General features: G+C 40.4%; 1 protein-coding gene across 1 annotated transcript in view; it reads right to left on the bottom strand.

The window, feature by feature from the left end:
• ATP8A2 (ATPase phospholipid transporting 8A2) overlaps nucleotides 1-21738 on the bottom strand; it is a 460059-nt gene that overhangs the window by 32786 nt on the left and 405535 nt on the right. The window contains exons 34-35 of the mRNA XM_054973360.1: nucleotides 12044-12132; nucleotides 1550-1654 (exon numbers count right to left, since the gene is read on the bottom strand). Coding sequence (XP_054829335.1) covers nucleotides 1550-1654; nucleotides 12044-12132 — 194 coding nt within the window. The remainder of the gene's footprint in view (nucleotides 1-1549; nucleotides 1655-12043; nucleotides 12133-21738) is intronic.

Genomic DNA, 21738 nt, shown 5'->3' with positions numbered 1-21738 from the left:
TTGCTTCAGAAGCAGCTACAATAAGGCAATTAGTTTACCTCAAAATAGCTATAAAAGACTCAAAGGCTGATCCTGCCCTTCCAGAATGAAATTTTTCTCTGAAGTCCCATTCCACTCAGGTGGGTAGTTCAGAAGGTTTCTTAAAAGCTCATTTAATTATTGTGAAGTTCCTTGGAGGGTCACAGAGTGCCATATTGTTTGAAGAACACAAGTGTTAGTTATAGAACCTTTTTGAACTTATGGAGCTCTTCGATTTGCTGAAACACAATTGCATTCTAAAAAAGGGCTAAATGAAACTGTCTGAGGAAAAAAGGCTCAGTAGGATTCTTTTTAGCATCTTTCACAATGGACAAAAAGTCTCCACATAGAACATACATTCCCTTACAAAGAAGAATTCAATAATAGCAGTATCCCCCATATGGTCTAATCACAATGGCGAAATCTAACTTCTCATCCAAAGATGCCTGCAAATGAAGATTTCGTTAATCACAGCTTAAATGTACAAAAATAAGTTACAAAAAAATTATCAAGTTGAGACTAAAAGATTCACTCTCCAGGCACACTTTTCAGAGCAGACGTTTTTGAATTGAGAGAAAACAATATGGAAGAACTTACACATAGATGTGTGTAACAAATTTGTGGCTTTTGTGATGTACTAACATAGTAGATAAATGTTGAGATATCATTTGGTAACGCCAAGGGTCATCTTCTCAAGAGCTGTTGTGCCAACTACTTACTAACTCTGAGCCATTGAAAACACACTGAAAAATTCTCCTGATTAAACCCCAAAGAAATTCATATACATTTCCTGCATAGATCTTATGCAAGAAGGGTTGGAAAAGAGATTCTGGCTTGTCATTTCCCACTGCTTTCTGTTTTCATGCCCTACTGCAGAGGTCCCCAATGTGGTACCAGCTGACATCCTTCCTGGTGTCCACCAAGTGTTTTTAGAAAGTGGGTGTGGCCAGGTGGTGCTTTTGCCAAACATGGCTTCTATTGGAAATTTGATTGGCTGTGCACATATTTCAAAAAACTGCTTTGGCAGAAGCTGCTTCCACAGCACAAGGATCTTCACTGTGTAACAGAAGGTAAGCTGTGGCAGCCATTTTGCGGCTGGCTCTGCCTACTGTGGCAGCCATTTTGTGGCAGCCATTTTGTTGCTGCACCCACCACACTGTGTTCGAACTCCAAATGTGTCTGCAGGCTCAAAAAGGTTGGGGACCCCTGCCCTACTGTATGTGTCCAGGCATAGAATCAACCAATGAGACTGGGCAAACCAAACGTCTTGAAGTCACTGTCCAATAAAAGTTTACATGCGGTCATGCAAGAAGCATTATATGAAGCCTTGGGCTTGGCCTTGTGCACTAAGAGATGATGAATGGAGCAGGGAAAGATGGAGTGGCTTTTTTTAAAAAAATAAATAAAGCAGATGGATCAATAAACTGGCAGAGGAACCTTGAGGTGAAAAAAAAATAATGATGGAGTAGAAGTGGGTAAAATATATATATATTTATCTGCCGTGCTTTCCATTAATATGGAATTGCCCCACCTCTTTCCATTACTATCACGCAGCATAGATTTCCCCATCTCTTTGGACTTAGTTTCCAACTCTTGAACCTGCTCCAGCAAAGTTTTATGGTAGGTATGCTTGGCCCTGTATCACAAGAGAAAGACACAAAACAGAGACACCAACACATCAACTTTCATTGGTTGTAAAAGACTCTGTTTTCCTCCTCAGAGTCAGACTGGCAAAGACATTATTTTGGCAGGGCTGAGCCTAGGCATTGTGGCTGCGCCAGGATCTTCTGCAATCTTGTAGAGGACATTGGAGAGCCACTCTCAGATTACAACCTGCCTCTTTAATGCTGCTAAAATATTACCAATCCCCAGTGACCAACTGGGTTGCTGATGCAATGGGGCCAGCCTTGCATTTTGGGACGTTTGGAAAAGAAAGAGAGCGTATAGGAAAACAGTGCAAGTCCAGCTTGACAGTATTGAGGAGAGCATCCATAGCAAGACAATGAAACACTTTCTTTTAGCAGAATATTTTCTTTGTGTTGGAAAAAAAAACCCACAACACTATTCTGCTTTCAGAATGGCTGCACCATGGGGATCTGATACTACTGTTATAGGACTTATCAAGAGCGAGGCATTCAGCCCCCAAAGAAGAAATTCACTGAATATTCGTAGAGTCCGGGCACGATTCCATTCTGTCCTTTGAACACTGAACTTCAGCATCAGGAAAACCAGATAAGATTCTCTGATAAGTACAGTGGTGCATCTTTTGTTATCTGGTTTCCACGGCTCTCCTTTCCTTAAATCATGGACTTGCAAGGGTGACTTCCTCTCTCTTCCTAACATGCCATTCGAATGTATGAAAACATACAAATATATATATATAGAGAGAGAGAGAGAGAGAAAAGGAAGTGGTGACTGTATTCAGATTGTAGATTGTATACAGTTTGCATTACTTGCGCATATACAATAATTGTCACCAGTTGTGTCAGGATTCACCGTTTTCAAGAATTAAGTCCTCATTGTCTGCAAATACTAGGACCAGTAAAAATACCTACTCCTCCTTTCTCCAGTGGCCATTTTCCTGTCAACTATTACCTTTTATATTTCTTAAGAAAAAGAAGGGTTTATTTATATTTTCACAAGGGTTAACCCCCCCCCCCCAAAAAAAACAACCAACAAAGTTAATAAAAGATTGGAATATGTATAGGTCTCCAGTGTTATACATTAGGCTTCAATTCACCAGAAGGAGAAAAGATCACATAAAAGGTTACAGCATTTTCACAGGGGATATATTTGAGCCTTTCTCACATTTTATGTGGGTATTATTATATATATGAAAGTTACCAACTTGGGAGTGAATTTGGAAGAGAAACAGAGATCTCCAGCAGCCAGTATAGGTTTAGTGTTTGTATTTATTTAGTTATTTTAAATATTTATATCCTACCTTATCTGCTTGGACTCAAGGCAGCTAACAAACCAACATGTTGCAGGGACACAAAAAATCAACATAACAATCCACCAACAAGATAAAAACAACACACAGGTGAAACACATATGTGTGAAAATGCTAATAACACACATCGCAGAATATGAAAATAATTTATAAAATACTTATCAACTAGATTTTTGGGATATATTTTGCAAATTTCTGTCAGATTATGGCAGAAATGGCCAATGTCTAGATTGTGCAATGTTTTAAGAAACAGAAAAGATAATGGTAGTATAGATATGCTATCACCATTGTTCCAGTTGCTAGATCACTAGACAACTTGGACACCACACTCATGACTTGGTTTTAATAAAACCTGGTCATTGTCAGCATTTTTCACTGATTAGGATGGAAGCAGTGGGCTGAGGCCAGATTGGGAACTTAAAATGACTTTGTAAAAAAGCTCCATGTCACTTCTGGTCCCCATTATGTTATACTTTTGCGGTATATTTATTGTAAACATTACAGTGGAACAGTTTCCTTCCCCCTGATATTTGTGTGAGTTGGTTTAATCTCCTGGGGTGCGACCTCTGCTTATTTAGTTCTGTATGTTAGCTCCTATCCCAGAATCTCCTTGTTAATAAATGGGTGTTGTTCTGAATTAGGGCTGGCAACTCTTGTTTGAGCACCCTTAACCTGACCTACATTACAGCCTCACTTCTGGTTTGGCTTTGTAGGCTGTCTGGATCAATCATGAATGGCTACTGCCATTTCCTCAACAGTCATTGCTTCCTCATCAAGAAGAAGCAGGGAGGTAGAGACTGCTGCAGTCACACCCAAACCAACCCCGTTAGGAAGAAGAGGTGCCCACTGTCTCCTCCTCGTAAAGAGGTGAGATGGCAGCGGCTACTGGACCTATGCCCAGACCACCTTCCTCTTAGCCACCATCTCCTCCTTATGAAGCGGCCTACAGAGTTGGGAATTCAGATTAAATATTATTGCTCTCATTATGTGGCTGTGAAGTTGCCACAGACTTGAAAATGCAAACAGACTTATGAGATTTGATAGGGAACTCAGATTCCACCCTGGAAGGAATGGGAACAGAATCCCAGCTATTCTCAAATCTGAATTCTTTCAAGAATGTGAAATTACCTAGAACGGCTCAAAAACTCAATTAGATTCAAGTTACTGAAACTTCTTAGGGTAATGATTAGACGTTCCTTTCCTTTTAAGAAATTAAACTAGAAACTTTTTTTTCTTTAGCAGATAAAACCCACTTTGAGTTATTAACTCTTAATAATCTTTCCTATTTACTTTGCTTTCACATTCCTCTCAATTGGACTAAATATATTAAATATATTGACCTTGACTTTTCCTTCTGCTGTAAAAAAGACAATTTTAATTACCGTACATTTTGGAAGTTAAAGTCTGAAACTTTCAAACTCTTGTCTGGCACAACCTATATGCATATTTACTGAGAAGTAAGCCCCATGGACTCCAGCAGGACTTGTTCCCAGTAAGCCCACATAAGAATGCAGCCGGTTACTTTTAACAGAGAGATCCATTCTCCACCTCCTTTCCCCTATTTTTCTCCATTTCTTTCCACATCAATGTGGAATTTTCTTCAATAAGCAAAACTCCAGACGAGTTCTCTATTCCATTCCAGATCCAGCTCTACCATTAAGCAGAGTAGGCTGCAGACTTCGGGTACCAACCTGGGTGGCAAATTGTCAACAGGAGTACCATTTCCATTTTCTGCCTCAGGGAACAAACTATCTTGGACCCTCTCTGCCCCACTGTCAGATTCCGACTTTTCAGCAAATCAGTCAAGCCAATGCCATCATACGTGTGTCTGAATAATTCACTGTTTTACCATTTTCAGAATGTCACTCAGCAAAATAAGGTTTCACCTATGATGATTCTCATCTCCCTTGGATCTGCTCAGCTTGTGACCCACCAAACCAAACGTAGCCACCCAGCTCAGTGGTTATTACATTCACATGCTTTACAAGATCCCTGTTTTTGTAGATTTGGGACATTTTTCATCCCCTGGTGGACTACATACACAAGTGGCAGGCTACTTTCAGCTTGGTGAGTCGCAAGTTGTTTAGGCCAGTTCTGGAACAGAACGGGCGATTCTGCACGTCCCGGCATAGTGCTATACTCACGGACTGAGAGTGCGATTTCTGACATCATTGCGTCTCGAGAGCGGCATCGTGGTGCAATGATGTCAGAAATCACGCCAGGAAGATGCTCTCGGTCCATGAGTATAGTGCTATGCCGGCATGTGGGGAATCGCCCAGTATATACAACAACTTAGAGGTTATTGTACAGCTATCAAAGCATGGCTTTGTGAGGCTCTGCACTGGGACAGCTTTATTATAAGCTCAAAGTATTGTAGTAGGAAAGACTGAGAATAAGAAAGCCATTTTAAATATTACGGAATGCTAAAATGGTCATATTTATAACCAAAGTGTATTGATTTCATTGAAACATCCGCATCCATTTATATTTTAGGGAACCTAGCCAAAGCATGATGTTTCTAACTACCTGCCTATAAATTAAAGACATAAAGATCAACAGCAACATCAGTGCACTGGATGAGATCCTGAACTGGATCCATACAAGAGATGGAAATTTTGACTCATTTAATGTCCACAGTGACATAAGAGGCCAGGGAGTAGCTAACTACAAAAATGCAAGCAGACTTTGTGGTTGATCCTCTTTTCCCACTGTGGCCCTGGCAAAATCCTGTGCACTTAAATGGAAACAGAAAGTAAGGCACCTGTTATGACCATTTTTCTTTCAGCGTGGCAAGCATTAAATGTTGAAAAAACAAGCAGCAAGGAAGAAAGTACTGGCTGATTCCTCCTCATCTATAAGCAGCCAAGGTGCACGATCATTACTTAGCAACTGCAATCCAATCCTCCTGTTAAATTACATTGATTAGCAATGGACACCTGTTTGAGTCAAACTCTCCCCAGCCAAGGATCAAGGGTCAGAGCACACCCAAGCCAAGACAGCACTACGCTTTCCTCTCAGAAAGGTTGGACAGGAAGAATATGCTCTTCTCCCAGGGCTGAAGAGCTTGACAAACACCAGTAAATAAAAGGTCACTCCAGTCTCTGCTAGTTAAGAAGCAATGCCTTGCGCTCCCAATCTGTCAAGGAGAGGAGGAAGGGAAAAAACAGGACATAGGTCAGATGCTGCTTCTGAACCACCTCTTGGCCATTTTCTGGCTTAGAAGTAGAAGTGATGTAGAAAAAAAAAACAGAGAGGCAGAACCACCTGGAAAGGCACAAGTATCAAGTAAGAGAAACATTTGAGATTTCCATTTTTCATTTTCTGTCTGACTGGATGTCGAATTAACCCAAATGGACTTCCTGTTTCCTGCCTAACAATCAACACTATTTATGCAATTATACGCTTGGCTTGCTGAAGCTTTTAGCTTAGATCCATATGCACTCTGTGGTGGCAGAGTAATGGGCTATATTATAGGGCATCCAAAGAGGCTAGTGGATCCAGTTTATGAGACCTGCTGTAGCATACTAGTTAAGTGGTTGGGTTGCGAATCAGCACTCTGCTGGTTTGAATGCCACTATTGCCATGAACTTTGCAAGCAGCCTTGGGTAAGAATAATAACAACTTTGTTCACTGCTCTAGGTGGGCATGAATCTGTCCTGAAGAGCGGTATATAAGCACACGGCTATTATTATCTCTATTCTCCATAGTGCACCAGACGTTTGGTCTGGAATTTTTGGTCCTTCATCAACTCAGGTGATTTCTGAAGAAATCAGAAGATTGAGACTCGGAAGAGCAGCTGTGACAGAACTAGAAAATATCCTTAAAGATAAAGATGTCTCTCTGGGAACCCAGATCAAGATAATCCAAACTATGGTATTCCCAATTTCGATGTATGGATGTGAAAGTTGGATGATGAAGAAAGCTGACAGGAAGAAAATGGATTCATTTGAAATGTGGTGCTGGGGAAAGAGTTTTGCAGATACCATGGATGGCCAAAAACATAAATAAGAGGGTACTAGATCAAATCAAGCCTGAATTCTCCCTAGAAGATAAAATGACAAAAATGAGGCTATCATACTTTGGTCACATTATTGACTGAAAAAGTCAATACTGCTAGGAAAAGTAGAACGCAGTAGGACAAGAGAAAGATTCAAAATGAGATGGCTTGACTCAATAAAAGAAGCCTTGTCCTCCAGTTTGTAGGATTTGAGCGAGTCTGTTAATGATAGGACATTTTGGAGGTCTCTCATTCATAAGATCGCCATAGGTTGGAGGTGACTTGATGGCACATAACACACACACACCAACTCAGATTTTATCCAAGAATCTAAGAGTCAGTTATTGTTGTGGTTGTTATTATCAGGCCTTTTTTTTCCTGCCGGAATGCTCCGGAACGGTGTTCTAGCAGCTCTGCAAAGTAGTCATGTGTTCAGATGGCCCCAACCAGTTTGCAAGGGAAAGGAGCTCCTTTCTGTTTTGCAAGCCTTGGGAAGGGAGCTCTTTAATCCCCGCTCTTCAGCTGGTTGGAGGAAGCCCCAAACGGGTTTTAAACTTCTGCGGAGAGGAGAGAGATTCCCCTCCTCCCAGCTGAAGCCTTCCTTCCTCCCTCCCTCCCTTTCTCTTTCCTTCTTTCTTTCTCTTCCTTTCTCCTGGGGGGGCCCATGCTGTGTGCAATGACATCACTTCCTGGAAGTGACATCATCACGTGGTCCTGGGAGCACTTTGTGTCCATGTGTGTAGTGACAGGGGCACCACCTCCTGTCGGGAGTTGCCCTGGGTGAGAGTTCTCCCACCTCTTTCCCCAGAAAAAAGCCCTATTATTATTATTATTATTATTATGAACATGTGTCAATAATCTGTGCATGGACAGAAAGAAACCTGTTACCTGTGCTTTGCCCATGTGACCTTCTTGGTACATGCCTGGAGTATTCTGAGTCTGTCACTCCCTCCCAGCTGTTATGCAGCTGTAATTCACTCTCTCTATAGTTTAACCTCTCAATATATTCTTCCTGCAGGCCATGACTACATGGGTCACTGCTTCTTATTTTCTTATTTGCAAGGTTGGGGAAAATAAATGTTCTGTTTTAGAGAAACAAGAAAACATGTAACAACTAATCAAGTGATCACTTTTATTGCCTTCAGGAGGAAATGTCAGGAAGAACAGGTAAACGCTGGTGTGAGGGTGCTGTCTCATTTATGAGCATGCAGTTCTGCAGTACCTGAATATGAGAGTCTCTCTACATGAGACATCTGACACGTGACAAATACGGGTCGGGAGATGCAATGTTAGGTGGGAAGTGTAGTTTAAAAAGACAGCACCGGCAGCAGGGCAAAGGCTTTGCTATACACTGGAGCTGTGTGAAAGGACTATGAAATGCCTGAAGGGTAACTTCAGCCCATTATAACCTCTTCAGGTCCAAGCCTGGCTCTGGAAGGCAGCTCCAGCCCATTTCCATTCCTTGCTGCCCTCTGGTTGCATTCCCACACAATTTTAGACTGGAGAGGTGAAACTGACAGAGCTTTTCCTGAGGTGAAGATGAAATTAACAAACCCTCTGAGGAGTGATCTCCACCGACATTGTCTTTAAAAACTATATTTCCTGGCTAACACTGTGTTTCCCTCCACTTGACCAACACGTGCTGCAGCATCTCATATAAAAAGACTCTGAGACATGTGCAGTTCTGCAGCAGTGCGAAACGCTGGGAATATAGCCCTACTTTGATGTTACACAGTTCTGGAGGGAAAGTCATAGGCCTGTGCGTTCTGATAAGGGTCAGTCTGACTTTGGACTGTTCCTAGGGTCTAAATAGATAGCCATGATTGGTGGTTGCTCCTCACTCATTTTTCTGGGAGGTTCAAAGGGGTCAGCCTCTCACTTTGCACAGGTTATGGAGACATTTAGAAGTGATGAAAATGTCTCCTGTCATTTCTGAGTGCTTTCCAACATCAAAGTGGATCAACTGGCCAACCGAATGGCAGGGTCATTCCCTCACCTTGTGTTGGAGGGAGGGGAGGGAAGAAGTGTTGCATTTTTCGAGTAAAAGACTGAATATACAGAAAAGATCTGAATCTCAAAGGGCTTAGCCAGTGTACAGGTTAGTACAAGTAAGACTGGACTGTTCACACTAAGATCCTTGCTTTCATTTCCCAGTTCATTCATTATTGCAGAACTCCTGGAAGCCATGAGAGCTGCACCAATCAATAAGAAGCCACATTCACTTTCAAGAGCAGCAGGATACTCTAACAGCTATGTACTCTATTGTCTGTGCATGACACTACATCATTGGCCAGCCCTTGTAGGGTCTCATTTTTGGTTCAGTGGGAAGATGAATGTCAGTAACTCAAGCTGCTAGACTTCACTGGAATGCTCACAGCCTATTCAGTAATTCTTATTTACTGTTTATTTTGTCATTTATTTTAAAGTGCTATACTTCTCTCTTGATCAGATGGTCTCCTAGGCAACTGACAATAGATAAAGATGGTAGAAACAATGTGGAAGGTGGCTCTTGGCTTTTTGGTCAGCAGAAGTGGGCCTAACAAGATTTACACCCTTCAAAGCCAATTGACATCAATGACCTTAACATGGTGCATAGCTCTGTTTAGGATTGCACTGTAGGAGACATATTAAGAGGCTGGGGGATAGAATGTAATGGTAAAGCCAGCAGTTTTCTTTCCTTGCTGCCGATGCTGTTGAGTTTGCAAGACTAGTAAACAGCCTGAGGGAGGAGAGGCAATTTCTATAAGGAAAACGATGTAAGGGGGGGGGATGGTTTAAACCTCCACCCTAGCAGAAGAACTGAAATACAAATTATCCTCCCCCTTGCGGCTGCTTTTTAATCTTAAAGAAAATGCTAGAAAATCCCAGATCTTCCAGGTAATGGAAAGCCTGGCCTTCAGTGAGACAGTTTTAGTTTCATTCTCAATTCAGTATTTGATGATGGGTCTTGTTTTTGAAAGGATATTGTTCTTGAGGGGTGAGGGAATGGCATGGTATAGCCCGATCTCGTTAGATCTTGGAAGCTACACAGGCTCAGTACTTGGATTAGGAAGACTCTGTAGAGGAAGGCAATGGCACACCATCTTTGCTCCTTACTTGCCTTGAAGGCCCCTTGCATGGATTGCTGTAAGTCAATTGTGATTTGATGGCACCCAGATTCATATATTGTTCCTAAGACATGACCAGGCAAATATTCAAGCTAGAGTTAATCATGCAAGGCCTATCAGTGATATTTAGATGAATCATCTTTCTGTCTACATAGAAACCAGTTCTTACCACTCTTTTACATCCTGATGTGGCCAGCTTGACTGTCCGTGGCTTACATTTCCAAGGGTAAGAAGCATATTTAGGCTCAACCCAGTGGTGACTTTTGGAGTAGCTAATGAAATGGCTGACATTTATTCCTATGGAGACAAGAAAATGCTACCATATGAGGTCCCTCCTCCCCCGCAATGACCACATCTCTGATTCTGGGAAGACTGGAGGTGGATAAATTGGATCCTTCGGGTGTTGCAGTGAGTCCCTTACAGCCCACCCCCCCCCAGTCTCTGAGTATACATGCCCTTCCTCCAAACTGACTCTGCAAGTCACAATGCCAAGCATTTTTGCTAATTATATATATAAAAACAGTTCCCAACATTCCATCGCACTCTAGCATGATCAAAAAAGAGAACCCAGACTTGAAGATGACAGAACTTGATTCTCAAGAGCTGAGGTCCTGAGGGGCTGATTCCTTACCTTTACTGCAATTTCTGGATATACCTTTCAGTTTCTTCCAGATAAATGAATGATTACCTTTTACTTTCTTGGTGAAAGGGAAAGCACTGGGTTTGGAAACACTGCTGCAGGGAGGATGCAACTTGCTCTCCATCTCTGAACACTGACTGCCCCTCCCCCCAGAATCTTTAAAACATACAAGCCCTCCATCTGAACACATTCCCTAGCATAATGGTGAGTATTTTGATAGTAATGTAGAACAATAAACTTCCTTCCTCCCTCCCTCCTTCCCTCCCAACAATCGAGGGAGTAAAAATCAAAGAAACCTAAAAACTATGTCTTATGTCAGTCAACATACATGCACAAAAATAGGCCAATGGAAACTGTTCCTCCTGAGCAACATTTTGCTTCTTTCTTGACGGACAGCCCTCTTATGACAAGAATGAAAAATATCTGGAAGCCTGAAAGGTCTTTCTGGGCAGATTTTGGAAGGGAACGTAACCAGTATAGCATTCACTTAGATGACTTCCCTAAACATTTCCTAAATCAAATCTGGCCATGGAATTGCTGCATTATGGTTTATAATACTTGGTATTTGGACCTCATGACATGTAACACTCACGTATGACTCTTTTTAAATGCTTGCCCACTTCATTCCATTGCAACAGCTGTTATGTCCATTGCTCAGTCTGTCAAGGAGCATTTTGACATATTCCTTCAAATAGAAGCAGCAAAAGCTATGGGGCTTAAAGACATTCTGTCTTGCTCAGATGAAACAGAAGCAAAGATGTAAGTCCTTCAGTGTGAAAAAAGTATACAAGAATGAAGCCTCCTTTTCATTTGTGGTTGTGCATTAATATTCTGTAGCTCAAGCATTAAAAAAATAATAATGATTATTTATCATCATCCTAAAAACAGTGTGAAATTCACATTCATGTTAATAGAAATGTTATCTGCAGTCGAGTATTTATGGAGGTCTGAGGCTGGAATTTGCTATGAAAAAAATCGTTGCATAAGGAGATGTTTTAATGATCAATTAAAGAACAATTCTGTCCCAATAAAGATATTAATAGAAAGGAAAGAACTTGGAGGTAAATATTACTATTTCTAAAAGTGATTTACATAGCCTCTCAGCCATGTTGTAACATTAGTCTTTATGAATATTGTTGCTACCAGAACAGTTTTTTGTTGATGATAATAAAACTTTATTATCTGGCCTTAACTTTGCCAGAGCTCCTGCAAAGCTCTAGCTGTGATTTTTTTATTCAGAGAAAGGTTAGTGGCAATGCGACTAAAACAGAGTATTTTTCAAAATTTCCACAAGATGCAATATTAAATGTTCCACTCTTCCAACTTACGCTCTCCATGCCACGTCTTTAACAAGGCACGCTGTGGGCACCAAAAATAAACCAAGCCAGAAGTAGCCACATCTCAACACCATTCCTGCCTGTGAAGAAGCAGCAATAAATATGGCATTAATTATGATTCTATGACAGCGCAGAGCTTGTTAGACAGGGGGGATGGGAAGTAAGACGATAATGTTAAAACCAGATCTAACGAATACTACTGACAAGAAGTATATTATATATCCAGCGACTTCCAAAGGACACTTGGGTCACAACGTAGATTCATTCTCACTGTCGCACCTTTTCTTTTAGATTATTTGTAATGTAAAACTCAGACTCAGAGCAGATTACATCGTGTAAGTCAATACAATCTATGGCTAGGACATCCAATAAACAATGCGATAGAGTTTGGATAGCATAAAATTTGAAAACAAGCAGAATCTGATACAGAGCTAAAACAATGGTGAACTAGCACAGGCGATTAAACATGCCACAATTAGATGATACAGAAATTACTGAGTAGAAGCATACTTACAGTAACAGGCGGTACACAGTAGTATAGTCTACGGTCTCTATTCCTTTACCAAAGCATCTTTATGAACCATTTCCTTACAGCACAGCCCTCCTGTCTATGTAAAAAAGCCCACCTGAATAATTCAGTTTTGCACCGCTTGTAGAAAGCCAGGGGAGTGGAAGCCTCCTTGACCTTATCAGGTATGGTGGGGGGCCACAAGGTGGGTTACAAGATGGGGGGCCACAACAGAGAACCCAGACCCAACTCTTTAAAAACCTGCACATTTAGCTTGACTCATGAAGAAGACGCCTTTCTTCAGAATATACTCCAGCCATCTCTAGTTTCATAACCAAGTATATTATATTCAGATAGCTCTGCTAATCAATTGGACAGCTAAAGGGTACATCATTCGGTATGATGGAAGGTGGGCTGAATAACTCAGAATAGATTTTTACTGCATCCTTGGTTTATTGTGACTGATGCATGTTAGGGTATGACAGATTTATCTGAATGTTTTCCGGGTTGCTGCTCTACAATTCAACCATATTTAGCTACAAAGCTGTCAGAAAAGCACAAGTGCTAGACAGGTGCTCTCCCATTTATCAGTTCTTTGATGCTAAATCCTCCGTGCTGCTGCTGTAATGACACATCGGTGGTAAATGACCTTCTATTAAAAATGAAGATAAGACATATGGTGTGCCAAGACATTTATGGACACTTCGGAGCAAGAAATAAACAAATTACAACCTTAGTATCAATTTTAACAATATGGCTCATGTAACAGTAAATTCAACCCCAAACAATACGCAAGTTCGTTTGTGAAAGTAGCCGCTGCACAGTAAATTCAGGAGAACAAATTTGCTCTGGAACCCCCCCCCCCCAAGTATTGACCATGTCCATCAAACTCAACTAACTGATTCACTTTATAGATGTGGATTTGCTGATTCTGTAACAGAAACAATCCTGATGTAAATTTCACTGATTTACCCATTTCAGGCAGCCGTTGTCTCACTGAAATGCTCTGAGTCAACCCACAAATGGGCAGGACTTGCACGCCTGCTGTCTCTATCCCCAGGAGATGAATTAACCATGTGCTAAGAAGCTAAGCAGAGTTGGCCTTGGTTAGTAATTGGATGGGAGACCTCCAATGCAGACCAGGGTTGCAGAGGCAGGCAATGGCAAACCACCTCGGTTAGTCTCTTGCCATGAAAATCCTACCAGGGATCGCCATAAGTCAGTTATGACTTGAGGGCACTCTCCTCCTCCTCCTAACACTGAGTAATATGTGTTTTGGTATTCAGCTGAAACAGTAGTCACTTAAATAGGTAAGTGCTTAGCAAATTACACCTGACTATGCTTACATTGCATTTCAAAAATAGAATGGCTTTTAATAATTAATGTTTTAATTATTAATTAATTTAATGTTCTCTTTAAATCATTGGAAGCTTTGTTGATGCTTTAAGCAGAACTATAATTTTTATTTTCTTCTTGATCCTTTCGAACAATAAAAAGTTCAAAAAGCTGCATCCCCTAAATGATTCTTTCTACTGGATTTACAAATTTAACCCATTGGTTTTCACTTCTACTGGCAAACGTTCCCTAAAGCGCTGTTCCTGCAAACCCTCAGGAATAGCTTAGAGGTGGGTTGGAGGGCTGCCAGGGGAGGGAGCAATGGGTGAAAATTGCCACCTTGCTGCATTTTGCTGCATTATGTAGCAAAATGGAAGACCGAATTTTGTTCAGATGTGATGTAATGGATGAATAAAATGTATGAATATGCCTCTCTGGATAAATTAACTTGTTATATGCATAACAGACCAATGCAAGAATTCCAGGAAAAATGGAGAGATTTCTTTGAATATGTAGCTGAAAATTAAGAAAAATCAAGAATAGTTAACATGGATATAGAACAATTATAGAACTAAGATCTTTAAAATGTTGAATATAAAATGCAATGTAAATGATTGAATATAGAATGGTGAGTATAAAACTTTGGGTATAAGGAACTGAGGAGAAGGAGAAGAGTAATATTATGAAATTTAGCTGTGTTGTTACATATCTTGCTTATATTTTTTGTTGTAGCTTAAATCTATTATTCTGTATTCTGTTCAAGATTCTTTATGCACTTTCAAATGTCTTTCCCCCTCTTTTACATAAAGTTTGTAATTTTTTTTTAAAAATTGCCCCCTTCCACATGCCAAAAAATTAGGTGGGACGAGGGTTGCCAGGTCCCGACTGGGAAATTCCTGGAGATTTGGGGGGTGGAGCCTAGAGACAGTGGGGTTTGGGGATAGGGGGGCCTCCAGGTATAATTCCATAGAGTTCACCCTTCATAGCAGCCATTTTCTACAGAAGAACTGATCCTGGAGATCAGTTGTAATTCCGGGAGATCTCCAGCTACCACATGGAGGCTGGCAACCCTAGATAGGACCCAACCCACTTCTTAACCAAAGGTGGAAGTTGTTACAAGCTCACTGAAGGTTCAAGCTGACTTTTCTTCTATGCAAAACCAGATTGTCCACAGTCAAGTTAGGAAGAGAATCTAAGAGCACTTCCAAATCTAAAACAATGACATGTTATTTCTTAATCAGTTTCTCTAAGGCTTTTAATTTCATTCTGTTACCAAGGTTAGGAGAATGACCACATTGTCAGGACATCTGTTTTTACATATTAAGACAGGAAAGAACTAGCTTGCTATAAAACTCACCCATGAGGGAAATAAAGTAATATATCAAGATTTTCTTTACTTTTTTATTCTTTGGATTTTGGCAATTGAGACAAAATCCAACAGGGATTTATTTTATGTTCCTTTCTGGCCCTTTCAGTTGTCTCAAAGACCTTTTCCCACTCACAGGTGTGGACTGGACTGTATTTTCTATTTTGAAAAATGAAATAGGAAGCAAGAAGAACAACCCAACTTTAGTTTTCCCTATCAATGGGGGAAAGCTTACCACCGGGTCAGTATATTGGTTTATAACAATCAGATATACAAAACCCTCAGAAGTCAAAGCATGCCTATGATAATTTTTCATTCTTCTTGCCTATAACATGTTTGAAAAATGCACAATGCACATGTTAGTTATGCAATGCAATGCACTGTCATGCAAGAGTTATTAGATAATTATGCAAGTCAGTGGAATACGAATCTAGGATTTGTAATCTTGGAAAAAATATGGGAATTAATAATAAAGTTGGATCTAAAGACAACTTTCCACATATGTGTCTTCTATTCATAAAAAGCTATTTTTTGGTTATTTTAAATTTTATATCCCATACCTCAGCTTACGTCAAAACAAATAAAACATGCAATACGTAGTAAATCTCCATGCAAAAAACTAAAACAATCTATTTCTAAAAAACCATACTATCCTAAAAAAAATTAAGTGCTTGAGAAGAATTCCCCGACTAAAGCAAAACAGCATCACACAAGCAGCATAACTGAGGTGAGAGATAATTCAAAAGACTGAAATAAAATTAACTTACAAACCCACTACTGACAATAGAAAGACCAATTTTTAAAAGCCTGAATAGTAATCATCATCCCGCAAAACTTTAAACAAAAGGCCAGGATGTTTTACTCTTGTCTTGTCAAAAGCTTTACAAGAAAAATCGAAAACGATTCAAAGATATTCTGCTTGCACAACAGCCTGCATGCATTGCACAAACTCTTACACAAGCACTTTGTGGAAAGGCACACCAAGCCATTTTCTTTCTACTTATGCTGCTCTGGATCTTTTAAATGAATAAAAAACCTTATGTTTATATAAACAAATGCCATTAAACTTGAACTGACGGAAGCCCAATACAAATTACCATATAGCTAATATTTGGCTCCAGCAAGATAAAAGAAGCCAAAGAAATGTTGAGAATATCATGCAGATAGTGATGACCAGTGTCTGATCTAGCAGGATTCTTCTTATAAAAAATTCTTTCATTTTTTCCCACAATAACACTATGAATTAAAATAATCGTTGCTATCTGCATGGTCCATCTAGTCCAGCATCCTGTTTCACACAGTAGCCAACCAACAGGGTATAGAGGCCAAGGGCATCTTCTGATGTTACCCCTAAGCTTTGACACTCAGAAGTCGGCTGCCTCAAAATATGGAGGTTCCCTTTAGCCGCCATGGCTAGAAACCACTGTGGCTGCTTTTGAGGTTGTAGCCTTTAACTTCCTGCCTACATTTTCCCTCCAGGATGACAGGGCTAAATTTCCCAATCACATTGGTGCTAACAGGAAGACAAATCACCATGAAGTCAAAATGTCTGTCACAGGCCCTGTTCTCTATATTTCTAGTGACTGAATCACTCACTAATAACATAATAATAATAACATTCCATTTATATATAACTTAACATCCACTCAGAGCAGTTTACAATGTATGTTATTATAATCCCCACAACAAACACCCTGTGAGGGTAGATGGGGCCGAGAGAGCTCTGAGTGAACTGTGACTGACCCAAGGTCACTCAGCTGGCTTCAAGTGGAGAAGTGAGGCATCAAACCCGGTTCTCCAGATTAGAGTCCTGGCACTCTTAACCACTATCCCAAACTAATTCTCTACCAAAAGCCCAGTCCCTTCCAACCATATAGGGGGCTATCCTCAGTGTGAGATATTAGTGGTTCACCATGCAAGGAAGGAGTCCCTTCTAAGGGATTGTTTCTGTGCTCCTCATCCTAAAGCCCTCCAACCTTGAGACACTTGATCTCCTCAAAAGCAGAGCAGCCATCTGCCCAGGAGTGAGACAGTTCTAGCAGGTCATAGAAGGTCTCATTAACATATCTCTGTGTCTCTCTTAGCAGGCTGGCAACCCAACTACAAGAGAATGAATCTGTTTCCTGTAGGGATGCCATTCCCCCTGAGGGTGAGGGATTCCCCCGCTCCCACCCTCCACCCCCCACCTCTACTCACCTGGCTGGTGGGGGAGAAAAGGTGGGAGAATGCCACCCCGAGTGCGCTTCTGGGGTGGCATGACAATGTCACCTCTGAGAGTGATGTCCTTGTGCTGCCCCTGAGAATGCTCCTGTGCTTCTTAGGAGGCCTATTTGGGCTTAAAATGGGGCAAATAGGGCCTGTTTGGGGCCCAAATCAGCCTGCTGAGAAGCGTGCACATGCTCCCATGCCTGCGCAATGACATTACTTCCCAGAAGTATGCACAAGGAGCACCTGGGGGAATGCCAAAAAGGTAAGCATCGAGTCCCCCACCCTCTCGCCTGGTAGGTAGTGGGACCTGGCATTCCTAGTTCCCTGAGAGCCAAGAGCTCTATATATCAAAACAATGTTGAAAAATATGACATAATTTGATCTGTTGCTATACAACAACCTTTGTTATGTTGATAATTTTACTAACTATGAAGAATGTAGAGGCTAGATGAAGATAGAATCTGTGCTATCTATATCGGATACCTAAGAAAATCCTAGACATGTTAAAATAGAGAAATTGGCTGAAATTATGCAGACACAAAACGAGGACTTGTATCAGTTGGAAAGTAGGATTCTTTTATCAATTATTGAAAAATATATTGTTAGTGAATATAGCTGGAATGACATAATTTGGTTGTCCATTAGGATTCCTTTTATACCCTAATTTCCCCCCTCTTTTATGACCTTGAAAATAATAAAAATATTTCAGAATATTTTTAACAGAGAATTCTCAGATAGGCAGGACAACTGTATGCCTTCTAGCCAACTGCGAGGGGTTTCATGAAACATAACGCAATTTTTAATTGATCAATTGAAAGCATAAGAGCAATGAACTAAAAAAAATTTAACTGGTGGACAGTCCTAATTTAAATGCATCCTTCAGAGACAGGCATTTTACCTAGTTTTAACTATGGGCCATTAAACATCACATTTGGTTAATTTGGCTAATTGGTAATAAACACAATAATGGATGAGATAGAGAGATTTCTTGTGTCATTTTTCTCATTATTTTCCAAATAGCAAAGGGTTAAGAATTTAATCAGACTGCACTGCTTTTATTGATGTCACAGTGTCCAGATTATATTATAAGGTAATTTTATGCAGGAAATACAATTTCTTACTCATTAGTGGCCTTGCCAAGCTGAGAAATTTTTGTAGAAACAAAATAATTCATTTTCAAAGTTATCCCAAAGGACACTGACAGGTTACAATCATTCTTAAAGGTTTAATTGTAAGTCCTGATATATATTCAGAGAGTATGCAGCAAGCAGCACCCTGTTGTTTTAAACGAAGCTGTACATTGAGAACAATATATTGCAAATCTGGGGGAAAGTAGGTTTGATGTAACAGTTACATGCCTTAATCACTCTTTTGATATGTACGGCCGCACTGAACATGTAATTTATGACATTCAAAGCCATTTTGAGTTAGTGTCATTTTTGCATTGGTAGCTGGTCTCTCATTTTACAAGCAGCCCATCTTACATAGTAGCAGTTTTATATAACAGTTATGCCTTTATGATGTACGCTGCAGGGAAAAAATAATTAAATTTTACAGAAGCCCACCTTTGAATGAAAGGCTCACAGGGAGTAATTATATTGAACAGAAAGCCAAGGATTCCCAATGAAGATCTCTAGCCCAGTAATACAAAATGTTGGATCAATGCACCAATGGGCCAAATTAAGACTACAGAGTGAATAATAATACTGAAATGGTTTGATATCTGTATGTTATACTAACTAGGGATGGGAGGAGAGAGGGAATTTTTAGCACACTTCTTCCTTCTGAGATACTTTAAATAAGACATTGAAAATGAGAACAAGACATCAGAGGAGACCCCACAGAAGATCTGCCTGTGCGTGTCCGTACACAAGCAGAGGGGCTAAAAGAATTCCTTGATATCTTCCTGTGACTAAGTAAAAGCGACTGTAACCCCACTATCTTACCCATGGCTGCTAGGCGCATAGCACAAGGTATTTCTTCTGATATAATTTCAAAACCAAATTAAATGAACTCCTGAAAGCCATCTGTTGTACATTCCATAGCTCCACATGCACATTGTTTCATTTAAAATTATGTTAAAAATCGCTGTTGCTGCAGCTGCAGCTGTTGGGCTACTTGTTGCACAAGTGGCACTATGCAGACTAAATTTTCCTTTCCACTCACGCATCTCAGTATCCAATATACTGCAATCCCAAATCCAGAATCCTCTTAAGCATGCTGAAGATCTTCTCTACTAACTGCAACATCAGGGGCTGATTCCGCACACGTTGGATAATGCACTTTCAATGCACTTTTTCGATCGTTTGGGATGGATTTTTTGTTCCGCACACAAAAAAATCCATTCCAAATGATCTATAAAGAGGATTGGAAGTGCATTATCCAACGCGTGCGGAATCACTCAGGGATTGCCCCATTAGTGCATCTGCATTAGGGGTTTCCACTCCACCCTTTTCTTTAATGACAGCAACTTCTGAGTAATCAAAAATATCTGGAGCTACTTCCCTACCCACTGCAGCCTGGCATGTTATCAAGTTTTGTTCTGTCCTAGAAACAGAACATGAACTAGGGATTGTCATAAGGGCAAAAGGCTGGTGGAAGAATCATGTATGCTGTTCTGATTTTGTTTTTGAAAGGTGGGATAAAAATGTTTTTACAAATAGAAAGCAAAATTGCTGAATGCTTGATTCTATAGAATTCCATTATGCCCTGGACTCTTTCAAACAGTTCAGTAGTCTAGATTTATTCATAGTTTGACTCTTTCCATTCTTGAAAGTATCCCAAATTCTAACTTAGGAAATTTGCATTTCAGGATAAAGGAAGTAATTGCTGACCTTGAGTAATGAAGAATTTCAAGCCTTTGTGAGGAGGACAGGGGAGACAGCAACCTGATAGCTCTATGGTTCAGTACACTTCATGCCAATGATTTATGTTTTCCTTCTACTTAACATTACCAGGGAAAACATTTGGTTTTGGATACTGAAAGGGAGCTCGACTACAGCACGTTTTCAAGAACTCCATAGTGGAGGTTCAGCAGACCCTGTCTGTGACTCCACAATGAATTACTTCCGCAAACACAGAGACCCAAAGCCTTTTCGAATCTTTGCCCATAATCCCCAACATCTGTTCTGTGTCCAACCCAGGCCAACTGTGGGAATCTGCTGTCAGCATTAGCACAGATGAATAAACATACAAGCGCCTGTGTCAGACGGCCCTGTGATTTCAGCTGAGATCTCCGGACATAGAGCAAGTCTCTCATTTAAACTGTTCACAATGTAAAGGAAGCACCTGTTCAGAAAATACCCAAAATAAATTTGCCAGGAGTGTTTTTTAAAAATGTATGACAGACACAAGAGTTCAAGGTATGACAAGAGCACAAGTCAAAAGTGTTGTTATGGACCAAATTAATAGTATGAATAAGTTGCTCTTCTTTTTCTTCCTCAATAATACTTGCATCTGTTGTCTAGGGCTAGAACTGTGCAAGTGCAAATCTGTGGGACAGATTTTACTCTCTGGGTACATAGTAATGGCAGATAATCCATACGCTCTGTACTATGCCATGGGTCAGCTGTATGTCAAAAGGTTACTGAGCCACAAAAGAAGCTTGAGTCAACTATTAAAGCCATTGGGTATAGGCTACTGAAAATCTACCCATCCCTATGTATGCAACTGGGGTTAATCAGGCAGTGAGCAAATTTCAAATTCATGCAAAAGCAGCACAACACACATAATATTTGAACTCTACCAATTCATGTGTGTCTAGTTGACAAAGAGAGTATTGTGTTGCCATTTCCCCCCTTGTCAAGAACAGTGGCCGTTTTCACACTTCTGTAATGTTGCGACATCATGCAAAACTCTCATGAGAAGACACTATCTTCCGCGTTTCTTGAGCAATATTTTGCAACGTTACGGAAGCAGGTTAGTAGTGTGAAAACGGCCAGGGTCAGCAGCAGTGAGTGTCTGGAGAAACAGTGAGAAGAATTTTAAATTAAGAACAAGGAATTTATTTTGGATGTTGAATTGATGAGAAGCTGATGTAGAGATTTGAGGAGAAATATAATATGGTTTGAACAATAAGAATGGTAAAATGTACAAGAGCACAAACCTATATAGATGCCCTGCAGCAAATCACTGCTCTATGTAGGTGAATATCTAATCTATTCCTGCTGGCAGAGCCCCCCGTGAGCTCTCAGGCAGAGGTCTGCGTCTTGCTTTTCTCTGAATGGAGATGTCATTGATTGTGCCTGGACTTTCTCTGTGCATTCTAGC

Source organism: Eublepharis macularius, chromosome 3 (genome assembly GCF_028583425.1).
Source record: "Eublepharis macularius isolate TG4126 chromosome 3, MPM_Emac_v1.0, whole genome shotgun sequence".
Classification (NCBI taxonomy): domain Eukaryota; kingdom Metazoa; phylum Chordata; class Lepidosauria; order Squamata; family Eublepharidae; genus Eublepharis; species Eublepharis macularius.
The sequence above is the reverse complement of the archived record's forward strand: the minus strand, read 5'-3'. Positions and strand labels throughout refer to the sequence as shown.